The sequence below is a fragment of the Cynoglossus semilaevis genome, chromosome 14, assembly GCF_000523025.1.
Source record: "Cynoglossus semilaevis isolate Cse_v1.0 chromosome 14, Cse_v1.0, whole genome shotgun sequence".
Taxonomy (NCBI): Eukaryota; Metazoa; Chordata; class Actinopteri; order Pleuronectiformes; family Cynoglossidae; genus Cynoglossus; species Cynoglossus semilaevis.
The window spans coordinates 13,108,687-13,120,987 of NC_024320.1; the positions used below are offsets into that span (position 1 = coordinate 13,108,687).

At 39.1% G+C, this 12,301-nt stretch overlaps 2 protein-coding genes across 3 annotated transcripts in view; one reads left to right on the plus strand and one right to left on the minus strand.

The window, feature by feature from the left end:
* The window catches only part of LOC103389681 (chloride intracellular channel protein 5-like), a 7,432-nt gene extending 5,778 nt beyond the window's left edge, over positions 1 to 1,654 (minus strand). Inside the window, exons 1-2 of one of the 2 annotated variants that reach the window (XM_008325200.3) lie at positions 1,201 to 1,654; positions 703 to 1,126 (exon numbers count right to left, since the gene is read on the minus strand). In XM_008325200.3, coding sequence (XP_008323422.1) covers positions 703 to 1,125 — 423 coding nt within the window. In that variant the 5' untranslated portion in view covers position 1,126; positions 1,201 to 1,654. The other variant, XM_008325199.3, reaches the window with a different exon arrangement.
* A 136-nt stretch (positions 1,655 to 1,790) lies between these two features.
* enpp4 (ectonucleotide pyrophosphatase/phosphodiesterase 4) lies at positions 1,791 to 11,280 on the plus strand. Its single transcript, XM_008325197.3, has 8 exons — positions 1,791 to 2,095; positions 5,105 to 5,336; positions 5,665 to 5,961; positions 6,041 to 6,142; positions 6,913 to 7,111; positions 7,186 to 7,356; positions 7,480 to 7,752; positions 8,752 to 11,280. The coding sequence occupies exons 2-8, from the start codon at positions 5,106 to 5,108 to the stop codon at positions 8,853 to 8,855; spliced, it is 1,377 nt and encodes a 458-aa protein (XP_008323419.1). The 5' UTR covers positions 1,791 to 2,095; position 5,105; the 3' UTR covers positions 8,856 to 11,280.
* The last annotated feature ends 1,021 nt before the right edge of the window (positions 11,281 to 12,301 follow it).

Consider the following 12,301-nt stretch of genomic DNA (forward strand, 5'->3'; position numbering starts at 1 on the left):
CTACCTACCTACCTATCATCTACCTACCTACCTATCTATCTGTCTGTCTGTTTGTTTGTTTACATCAATAGAAGTCACATGGACATGCTACATCCCACTCCTTTGACTCAAAACATTCCTGTTAGTTCAACTCAACCTATATTTAGAACCAGTCTCTCTCTCTCTCTCTCCCTCTCTCTTTCTCTCCTTCTCTCTCTCTCCCTCCTTCTCTCTCTCTCCCTCTCTCTCTATATCTAATTCTCTCTCCCTCTTTCTCTCCTTTACACACACACACACACACACATTCACAGGGCAAGGTGTGTTCAAAGTCTCAAGAACATATAAATCTCACATCACCTTTGGATTTTTCCATTATCCAATTCTACTGATAAGATCCAGGTTTAGAATCATAGATTCATCACTCCTAATGTATGCTGCGTATTTAGTTCTGGATATTTTATATAATAATTTTGTATTTTCTTAACAATTAATATTACATTTTGAGTAGGTACATTGATTTCTACCATACTTTAAGCCATTTTTAGCAAACCACCAAATAATTTGCTATACATATTTTTACATACTTTATATAACTTTAGCTACACCGTGTCTAACTTTTGGAGAACATGTAGAAGTGTATGGCAAACCTAATGTGACTAATTAGTCGTGTTTTTGGAGATAATATTTGATTGAAAGACTTTTTGCATCAAAAGTGACTCTTACCTTGATAAAAAGTGTGACCTCATTGTCGGAGCTTTTTGATGATGAAGAGGAGGAAGAAGAGGAACTGCATGATAACTTTCTGCCATCCACGTCCCCCCCTGGTGGCCCGCTCAAATCATGGAAGCTTTTCTTCCCCTTAACTTTTTCCTCTTGCTCCACCTTATCACTCCAATTTTTTGACTCTTTGTTGTCTTTGTCCTCCGGGTCTGAGGAGGAAGAAGACGAAGAGGAGGAAAAGCTACCGCTCCTCTCCACGGAGGGAGCCCACGAGGGCAGAGGTGGAGGAGGTGGTGGTGCACCACTTCTGGCAGGCCCAGTGTTTTCATACAGGTGTATGAGGTCTGAGGGCTCTTCATAGGTCAGATCCAGTTCTCCTAATGTCTCGTTCTCATAGTACTGCGGGGATTCGTACACCTCTGCCATCCTGGATATGGACATAAAGCTGAGGATGATCTGGGACGGGGAAGGAGGAAGGAGTGACAGTAATGCCAACAGTACCTGCTTTATCAAAAGCACTCAGGGACTTTGGACAGGGATGGGATGAGGAGATCATAAAAGAAGAAATCCACCTTTGCTGTAACAATCATTCTCTCCACAACAACAACAACAAAAAAAAAGGACAAACACAGTGAAAGGGTCTATGATATCCTAGGAAATTGATCTTTCTGATCCTTCTCAGCTTCCTGACACCAGATTTACAACTTAACATTGAAAATTTAAAGTAGACTGCAGTGAATCAACTCTCTGGAATTTGGAATTGATTTCCATGAGCCAGGCATTGTTTCTGCTGTTGGTCATGCTTTTCTTTTTCACACTAACAATCGTCCATTATTTTCGGTAATGTTTTGGAATACCTGTCATTAACCAGAAATGCAGTTTTCAAGTTATATGAATATAAACTGCAGGTGATAAGTTATTTATACGATTTTAATTTTAAACAAGAATTACATTTGTTTTCTTATACTTTAACAAAGCTCCGCCCCAAATAGTGCTAATTCAACGGAAATTGACTACTCGAGGTCTTATGTCAAGTTCACCTTAACAAGGGAAATGGTACGTCAAAATAAGAGGTTTATGTTTGGAAAAACATTCACATAATAATAATAATACACTCTGAACATGTTAATGTCGAAAGAAACACAGTTTTTTTTACTTTAACGCTTTAGTAACATATGTGATTAGGAGGTAAATATAAACGTTGGTCATTTCAGTTGAAGACAGCTATACTTTATTTAGTTATACCGGAAATTGGTAGTCGACACCAAAGCTAACTTGATGACACGTCTGCCTGAGGTCGTTTAAGGAAATCCATTCATATTGGAGGAGAGAGGAAAAGCGTTACAGTTTTCACTTGTTAACGGTGGAAGAATCGTCGTTGTCTACTGTCTCACAGGTAAGTCATGCTAACTCACCTAGCCACTGACACAGAAGTAGAGGAGACGTTAATTATTGTTATTATCTTTTACTATTTAACATGAGAACGCCTGCTGGTCTACTTCCTTATTTCTTACATTTTGTTTTTTTCTTCGCTTTCGTCGCCACAGTCTATTTAACATATTTATACAAACTCGGAATTGTACATTTTACTCACTAGAATTAATTAACGCGAAGATAAGTTACTTCAGGAAAATGGCAACAAAAATGAATTTATCAGTGAACAGCCAAATGTGCTTTTTTTGACGGATCAAGGGGGAGGAGATATTTCAAACATTGAACGGAATTAAAATTAGAATTTTAGTTGCAAATATTGTTTGGTATCTATTTTATTTTTTAACTTTTGGACACTTTAGATATGTGGACATTTGAGATATTTATCTTAAAACTTATGTTTAACATCTAATTGTGATGTGAGATTCGTATTGGTCCTGGTCGATTTTGTCATGTATATGTTGGAATTTGCTTTTTATTGGGTTTTTTATTTACGTTTAACAGCATGGGCATGAATGAGAATGTGTTGCGTTGTGATGTATCATGTAATGAGATTTTGGCACAGGACATTTTGCCGTTGTTTGATAAACGAATGTGTAATGGTCATACATTCCCAGCGTTCAACAGCCGTTCATTGTTTTCCTGCGACTCTAAGGGACAGCAAACACTGTAGCCTAGCTTGTTAAAACACACAGTAACAGGTACACTAACACGACGCGTATGTATAGCCCTGAAGCAGTGAGGTTATTTACTCTACATAAACACGGTATGACTAGTAAATAAACCTGTTTAAACTGGTGGGTCATTTTGCACTTTATCTCTACAGACTGACATCAAAATGTTTAACTTGATTTATATAATAAAGGCTATCTTTTGCTCAACATTTCTTTGATTATTCTTATTCCTATTTTTGGTTTTATTTTTGTACATGTATCAATAATCAGCACTCATTAGATATATCTGGGTAAATGATTACACAGGACAATTATACTTGATAATAAAAAATAAAAAAACAAGACAGTTTCTAATTAAATAGATTAGAGTGAATCAAACAAATGTATTTTACTATTATGTTTTAACAATGTTAGATTTGATTGGATTATATTATATTCGAAAAAAGTAGACTATAAATTTCTGGTTTAGTGCCCTTACAAGTGATGGCCCGTGGACCATAAGTGGACCAGTCACTTTGAGAAAAACTCAGAGAGAAATATAAACAAAACAAAGACAATAATTATAAAGCAATATTTTCTAAAATACTATAGTACAACAGACCATAAATGCGACACTCACATTTTGCCCAGCAACAGTGCAGTACATCGTGGTGCTTCTGTTAGTGCTACCTACATGTTGCATTTTCCAATACTCAGCAAATGATCTCATCTCCATCAAGAGTCAGTGATGCGTTGACAGGTTCAGTGGTGAAGGTTAAAGAGAACTTCGGCTGTTATAGGACGTAGTCCCCACCTCCATTGACAACTTTCATTCATACTTGTAAACATCCTACGTAGGACCCAGGTACCATATTAATGGGTGTGTGAAAATCAGGTCTGATCTTCTGCACCAGTTTCCCAGCATTGCTGCGGTTGCAGGATTCATCATGCTCAGTAGGTGTGGATCAACAAATAGATGTATGTCTAAGTCAACTTTGTTGTCAATTTCTTCACATGTACTAGAAATACAAAGGAATCAAAATTACGTTTTTCACTGTCCCATGTCTGAGCTCTTTGCATATACAAATACTGACTCAGTACTGACAGGACTCTTCACCACCACCTCAGCGAGAAAGAATTTTATTTTTCTGTCCCCTCCCACTAAGTAAATCAACAAGGGCACTGCATGTGTGGCTATTATATAAACAAACCCTCGACCTGTGTGCAATGTTTTCCTGTACCTGTTTCATCTGTGGTACTGTTGTTGCATGTCAGTGGTTTTTTTTTATTCATTTAATTTTGAATTTTATGAACTTTTTTCATAAAAATTCTTGTATTATCGGCAGATGTGCTGCAACAGGCTGTTGTATTATCGGCAGATGTGCTGCAACATAATATAGATATGATATAGTATTGTTATTCATATCAGGTCTGAAACAGTGTGACCCTAAATGTTTCATTATTTATTTATATTGTAGAAATACTGTACTGTACTAGATTCTGGTTGGTCATAGGTCTGTCTGTTTGTATTTTTGTGTGTGCCTGATGATGACAAAGTGTAAATATGTGACAGAGGGGTGTGTTTGAAAATATATGACGCAGTTGTAAAAGGCAAACAATAAATGCCGTTTGTTTCTGTGTTTCCATGTATTCATTTGTTTTGTTTTAAACTCTGTAAATAGGTGCGGTTTATGAACCAGTGAAATTGTCTGGCTCAAGTTCATAGTTTGAACCTCAGAACCAACTAAAGCCTTCATTAAATAATCCTGGACTAGAGAGAGAACTAATTAACAAATTAGTGTTGATTAGACCAGCTTACCTAATGTAGTTAGATTATCAACACTAAGCTTTGATATTATTTTGTATGATAACATAGTACAGTATATTTCAGTTCAGATCCACAGGTAATTTATACTAAATCACCTTCTTATTTTGATAAAACTGTCTTCATGTTAAAGTGATCTATTGTCACTGTGACACAGCACACCACTGCACACAACAAAATGTGACCTTCACCTTTGTGGGCAGGGGGCAGCTCAAGCTGAACGCCCGCTGAGCAGTGTGTGCCCTGCTTAGTGCACCTCAGGGGCAGCTGTCGGCTGGTGGATTAGAATCTGTGACTTTTTGGACACACCTTAACCACCATGCCACCAGTGATGCTTCATATTATTTTTAATTATTTTTCTTAATTTCATCTTTTTCACAATGGATTCACAACTTCGATTTAGGTCTAAAACCAGATGAAAGCTGTTCATTTCACATCCGATGACAGATTGGATTATTGCCCCAACATCTCTGTGTCTCTGTGTGTTTTCCCCTAGGATGCTCTTCCTCTGCTTCCTCCTGTGTGTCACCACATCAGTGGCCATGGGAAACATCCTGCTGCTGTCTGAGCCGCCACCACTGCTGCTGGTGTCCTTCGATGGTTTCAGGGCAGAGTATCTGCGCAGGTTTCCCATGCCTAATCTGGAGCTCCTTTACAGCCAGGGGGTCCTAGTGGAGGATCTTACCAACGTTTTTGTCACCAAGACGTTTCCCAATCACTACACCCTGGTAATAGCTGCAATGAAACTGTGTTGTCCAGATTTGATTAGATTTAGGCTAACAAATGTAAAGTAACATCACATTACATTTAGCAGACGCCTTTATGCAAAGTGACATAGTATATAATAATACATGATAAGTATTTTACTATCATTTGAAATGTATACTTTAGACATGTAACCAAATAATGGTACAATATTCTACTAAATAATTTTACTAATGTATATGTGCCTAATCGTTTTAATTATATTTAGAAATTCTTTTAAATACTGTGAGTGACACGGTCAACTGTATACAGTACATGCTGTGCACATAACACGTTGTTTGTGTTCACCAGGTGACAGGGTTGTACCCTGAGTCTCATGGCATTGTAGCTAGCCATATGTACGACCCCATCATCAAAGGTTACTTCCCCCAAGGCAATGATGAAAAGGAAGCTGTTTGGTGGAGTGAGGCAGAGCCGCTTTGGATCACAGCACTAGACTTTGGCTACAAGACGGCTGCCATGATGTGGCCCGGCTCCCACTATAGCTACAACAATCGCACGGCAACACACTCTGTCCCCTACAATTTAGAGGTCACCTTCCAGCAGCGGCTAAATAATGTGACACAGTGGATTTTGGGAAATGGAGAGGTAAAATGAAGTGTTTCTCATCAGCTCTCACCAGCTTCAGTTTGGTTTCCTAAGTTTGATCAACTTTGTTCTACATTAGGAGCCAGGAGCAAAATTTGCAGCTTTGTACTGGGAGGAGCCAGATAGATCGGGACACAAATATGGCCCCGACAGTGAAAACATGGCCAAAGCACTGAAAGAAGTAAGGACATAACATTTCAGACTTTTTCACGACACCGCAGCCATAGCTTCAGAGTTGGTGTGAAGATGTGTCTGCAGCTGGCGTCCAATGATCTGCTTCATCATATACTGCCTTCTTAGTGCTTGACTGAGACGGTCTTAAATGCAGCACATTATAAAACTCAGCGGCAAAGGGAGCCTTTAATAAAAAAGGCTAAGGAGCTGAGGAGATGTTTGAGATGATATAAAACATACAGTTTAAAATCTCAGGCCACTCTATGTATTTACTGTATCTGCAATGCATAGATTTCCTTGTCCCTGCATAGCCTTAAACAGCAGCTCTTTAACCAGGTAAATTAGGGATACATTCAGGATGTACCAGTTCATACCAGATCTACACAGGCGCAGAATCTTCCCAGAGTTCTTCAGCTAGGATAGTCGGCTTGGATCAGAGAGTTTCACTGGCTGCGTGTGAATAACTGCAACGCTTGTTTTATACTGTAGTGCCAAGAAAGAAGCTGCTTAAGAAATCAGTTACCCGTTATCTGGCCAGACTGGTTCCTAATTACACTTCTGCATCTGCGGATGCGTGTTGCAACATTTTTCCTGAAAAAACAAACACTGATTAAGAAACTTTGTGAAAAAACTTCTTAGGAAACACACTCACACACCAATTCTATGGAATGACAGAGCAAAGAGAGAGTTTGTACTGGCTCCGCAAGCCAAGTCATGACAGTGACAGACTGTGAGAGATCAAACTTCAGCGCTGCTTTCACGCTTTCATGTCACCAGGTTGATGACAATATTGGCCTGATTGTGTCCGAGCTGAAGCGTACCGGCCTCTGGGGTCACATCAACGTCATGGTCACCAGTGACCACGGCATGGCTCAGTGCTCGCCGGACCGCGTCATTCATCTGGACGCCTGCCTCCACCCTGACAACTACACACTGGTGGACATCACTCCTGTTGCCGCCCTCATCCCACGTGAAGGTAGTGTGTGTTCAGTTGTGGGAAGAAAAGGTAACTGGAACAGGAAGCTCTATTCATATTGACATTAATTCCAGATGCTCAGATGGTGTTTGACCTCCTGAACCACTGTCACGCCCACATGACGGCTTACATGAAGGAGAATATCCCAGAACGGCTTCACTACAGGAACAACAGACGCATCCAGCCAATTATATTGATTGCTGATGAAGGCTGGACCATCCTGCATAATGGGAACCAGCTCCGACGTAAGTCTTTCTTACCAGTTAGTTTGACCCAAGACTCCTGGTTACATAACCACAAGGTATGTAGATGTATTATTCTTAATAATGACAACATCCAGTAGCTCCTCTTACTCCTTCCTCCCTCAGTGGGCGACCATGGTTATGACAACTCCTTACCCAGCATGCATCCCTTCCTGGCAGCAATGGGACCCAGCTTCCGCCGACGTTATCGACTCAGCAATTTAAACAGTGTGGACATTTACCCACTCATGTGCCACCTGCTGTCGGTTCCCCCACGACCCAACAACGGCAGCCTGACCCAGGCTCTGTCCTTGCTGCACACGCAGCGTCAGAAGCTGGACCTTTCTCTGGTATTTACCCTGACAGTGGGCATCGTGCTGGTTCTATTTACCATCCAACGTAAGTCCTGATCACTGAAGGAGGATGAGCACGGTACAGTATACTGATGCAAAAGCATGAAAAGGGATCAAACACGTATCCCTGGGCAGTGCCACAAAAGAGAGAAGCACTGTGGAAGCATCTTTATACTGGAGTGTGATGTGTTTGTCCTGCATCGTATTAGAACCTTTTCAGTACAGAGTACCATTTATTTCATATTCTTGTGACTGCAGTACCGGTGTTTCAGCTGTAGTGAATGTTCCATGACAATGAGCTAATGAGTCCCACACAAAACAAACAGAAACAAAAATGCCAGGTGGCAGTTGACTTCTGATATCTAAAATGTGGGCCACAATCATCTGGATCTGTGATTGTAGGCTTTCTCTACAACACAGGTAGAGAAGTGTGAGCCACATTTTACACACAAGATGTTGACAAGTTCCAGTCCAGCCCTCAGCATCTAGACTAGTTTTTCCTGAGGGCTGGTCTGACGTTTGCTATTTTCCAATGTGGACCTTATTCTTTTGATCCTATGTTAAGCTACAAAAACTCCTTCCACACATGTTTCTGAAACTTACTTTGTAGCAGAAATACTTGCATACAGATACATGATCATTTCAAAAACCATGCGTGTCCATATTTGACCCATTAACTCCTTTATGTGAGAACTGCAGTTTACATTTCTGGGCAGCTGTGGATCAGAGGGGAAAGCCGCTCCTCTTCCAACTCTGGGTTCACCTGTTCCACCTGTCTACATACCAGTGTGACCCTGGGCAAGACCAAAATTTAGCTGACGACTGTGTGTGTGCGCGTGTGTGTGAATGGAATACACAGATGTTTGAAAGAAAAACCAAGTGAATGTGAGTGAATAGGTGTAGAAAAAAAGTTTAACGTGTTTCAGCGTTCATCATTTTGTTCAGGTAAAAGCGGCAGCTGAGTTTTTTCTTCTCTGATCATTAACAGGTGACTGTGTGTGTTCTTTTTTAACAATTAACAAACTAACTCCACTCCGCTCTTTAGTTCTTTTCAGGTGGCTGCGCTCTTACCGACAGTCGGGATCCCCGGCTTTTCACAGACTGGAGTGTAACGGAGATGTTGAACTTCGTGCAAATTCGTGCAAATAGATGGAAACAGAGGTGTGACACATACTAATCCTGCGTCTCCTGCTCATGCTCCAATAGGTATTTCACTCACAATGACTGGGCGAATTAGCTTCACACGGGAACGTGTGGGTTGTCATGTGCCGACACGAACGTGGTGTTTCAAACTCCTTCGGGCTCACTTGCTCTCGGGGCTGTTTTTGTGGGACAAGCACATTAATATCATGTTGGAATGTATCCTTATTGATAAAATGTTTTTAAAATGTGGTTAAATGAGGTGATGGCTGAGTCAGCACTGTGAGCAACCACTACTCACACACCTGAGATCCAGAGGCTTGCTCTCAGTGAGCAAGTTTTTTTATTATTGTTGTGTATGTACATGTTCCCAAAGAACATGATTTGTTCTCTTTTGGAACTATTCCAACAGTTACATTTAAATAATTACACCTGTGAGAAAGTTCATAGAGATAAACAGTGTTTTTGGATCACAGGGATGCATTCATTCTAGTCAAGTCATATTTTTCAGCATATGATATTTTATTTGAGAAAAAAACAAACCACCTGAGGCAGCAATGGTTCAGAGAGGTTTCAAATGTAACCCTGTGTTTGTTTAGTAAAACAGTGTGAAGATCCCTTAACTCTCCATAGAAAATCTTTACAGACGCCCTGTTCCCTTTGTTTTGTGCTGCCCGGTGCTTCTGTGTGTCGGTACCTCATACACTAGAAATGTTCCCAACTTGTCACTACTAACCAGCTGGATTTTCAGGTTCTTTGAGCTGCTTACTATCCCTTAACCAAATTACACTAAAACCGCAACAGCTGCTATTTAGAAGAGAGTATGAAGTCAAAGTGTGCAGCATAGTAAACAACTGTGAATCAGACGACTCCTCCTGCTGTGCAGGAGAGTGTTAGTATTACATTTACATTAAAATAGGTTTTTCAGTTGATGTTTTTTTTTTAAGTGATCCAGATTTTCTTGATCAGTCTGTTTATCTGAATATCAATGCACTCCTCCAGGTAAACTTGGTAGTCAGGTCAGCCACACCACCTTCTATTCCGGGTGTGTTTGTGATAGTGTTGTCAGACAAAGCTGCTGAAGACAAAGTCAGGGGAAAACACTGGCTGTATATGAGAAAGACGAGAAAGACGAGAAAGACTCATGAAGTTACTACTGTAAACAGTGTGTTTGTGACACACTTGAAACTGGGCGCTTTATCTCCATGAATGGCTCTGTGTGTTACTAAAGGTCTCATTTCATATTGTATTTGTTATGATCATTGTCTTATTTCTATAGTTGTAGTATGACTCCTGCGTCAACAGAGGGAGCCAGAAGCTTATTTGTTTCATAATCTACATGCATATCAGTCGAAAGTTAGTTGCAATTTTCTATCACACCTTCAGAGCCAAAATGTGACCTCTGGAGAAAACAGTTCAAAAGATGACAATTTTTTTATTTGTCTAAATGTAGCCATTTCACAACATTTTGAGCCAGTTTTTCAACAGAGTTTTTCTAACTGCTTTGTACGCTATGTTTTTGGCTGCTTTAGTTGTGACTATGAATCTACATATATATGTAATTAATTAATTTGATTTAATTGTAAACTTCTAGTTATAGTTTGACCTGATTTTAAGCACAGATGGACATATTTTATGCTTTTAGAAAAATGATCTATCTATAGGTTATATATATATATATTTATATATCTTCATAGATTTTACCAATTTCTGTATAAAATGAGCTACTTCTGAGCCATGTGATGCTAATGTTCAGGCTAACTATTTATATTTATACTATGCCGACACTGTCTTTCTCACTTCATTCTAGTTCAGTGATTTTTAACCACTGACATAGATGTGTTTCTTCAATCCCTGCATGTTTATCAGACTTGTGTTCAACTAAACAGGTCAGGGTTTAATATGAGTAAGTACATTTGGAGTGGAAATGGACATTTCAAATATGGTCATTAAAAGTAAGAAGAGAGAAAAGAAATACACATAAACTTGATATAACTAGAAGTATGTCCCAAACATTCGTGGGACATTTTTGTTTGGTGGTGAGCTCTAGTATTTTTCTAATATTTGCCGTGACTCAAAAAAGGGTAGGAGACACAGCTATAGGTGAATCTTTAAACTCTATTTACGAGGTTTGTGTTAGTTGTTATGCTTTGACAAACGGCTGCGGCTGGCTTTGTCCTGCTGGTTCTTGTTATACTATGATTTGTCTTTGGACTCTGGTAAAGCCATGGGTTTAACCACTTGTTTTCATTTAAATCTTTTGCGTTCATCTACTGGTTTGTTTCATAGCTGTTCATAAAAGGTGGCAAGACGTACTTGTGTCATTGTGTTTTTGTTTTACAGTTTATAAAACAGAGATTAAAATTATTCAAGTTTTCATGTGCCAGCCTACTGGGATTCTTACTCTGAATAAATGTATTTTAAAAAACCCAAACCTTCTAATCTGTTCTCATTCAAAGACGCAGAGACACATTTGGAAAAATTACTTCATATTCCTTTATATTTTTTTGTCCATCGCAGTCACAATGTTACAATGTAATAAAATGGTAAGTATATAAAACCAAACTCAGTACTGACACAAATACATTTCTGTATCATGTTGTGAAACCAAAATGAGCTGTACATGTTTTCTGTTCCACATTTCTTTAGAGTGTCATCGTTTTAAAAGCTGTCATAGTTTCTCTGTTTGTCTACTGTATGAATCCTCCCCGCACATAAATAGACTTTATTTCCTCTGCAGGTAATTGTAACAAAAATAATGTATATTTGCTCTTGTTCACCACCGAAAATAGCCTTTTGAAAACTCTGTCACAGAATAATCCTCCTCTGCTGTCATTGACACAGAAAACACAGACAAACCGGAGAAACTTTCTGTTTTTCTTCTTCTTCTTCTAGTTGTCTTTTTGTCTCTCCAGTTGCTGCTCACAGACAAATGTTTTTAGCATGGAATATAAATTGACATTTTATGAGGTAACGCAGGAGTTTTCGATGAGCGTCGTCATTTCTACAATGAAGGCAGAATGTGTGTCAGCCAGGATTTTAGAAGTAAGTGAATAAATGAATGGATTTTTTTTTAAATGTTCTGTCAAACCATCATTTGAATCTTATGAACAACGTCTCATTTAAACACGTTTCCAACACTGCATCCTATAGTTTAGACCTCCATCATATACATACTCTGGTCTTAACAACTGTCTTTTTATCATTTTCATCAATTGTCTTTGAATTTTACTGACGTTTTCTAGAACACGTGACATTGTATTGCACAATTTTATATCCTGTCATTCTGACCTTTTGTTATTTCCACTTTTTAATTTCATCCTCCAAATTATTTAAATTGTACATTTTCATCTTACATTTCTCTCTCACGCCACCTTGTGGTAAGGACATCACAATTTAACCTTTCTGTCTCCCATCTGAGAACCCGTTCCTGGCTGACATTTCTACGACCCACT

Bases quoted from the DNA above. Each gene is read 5' to 3' on its own strand.
- enpp4 (XM_008325197.3), top strand. From the start codon at position 5,106: ATGCTCTTCCTCTGCTTCCTCCTGTGTGTCACCACATCAGTGGCCATG. The intron at 5,962-6,040 runs GTAAAATGAAGT...GTTCTACATTAG, and splicing joins GGATTTTGGGAAATGGAGAG to GAGCCAGGAGCAAAATTTGC. The intron at 7,112-7,185 runs GTAGTGTGTGTT...CATTAATTCCAG, and splicing joins CGCCCTCATCCCACGTGAAG to ATGCTCAGATGGTGTTTGAC.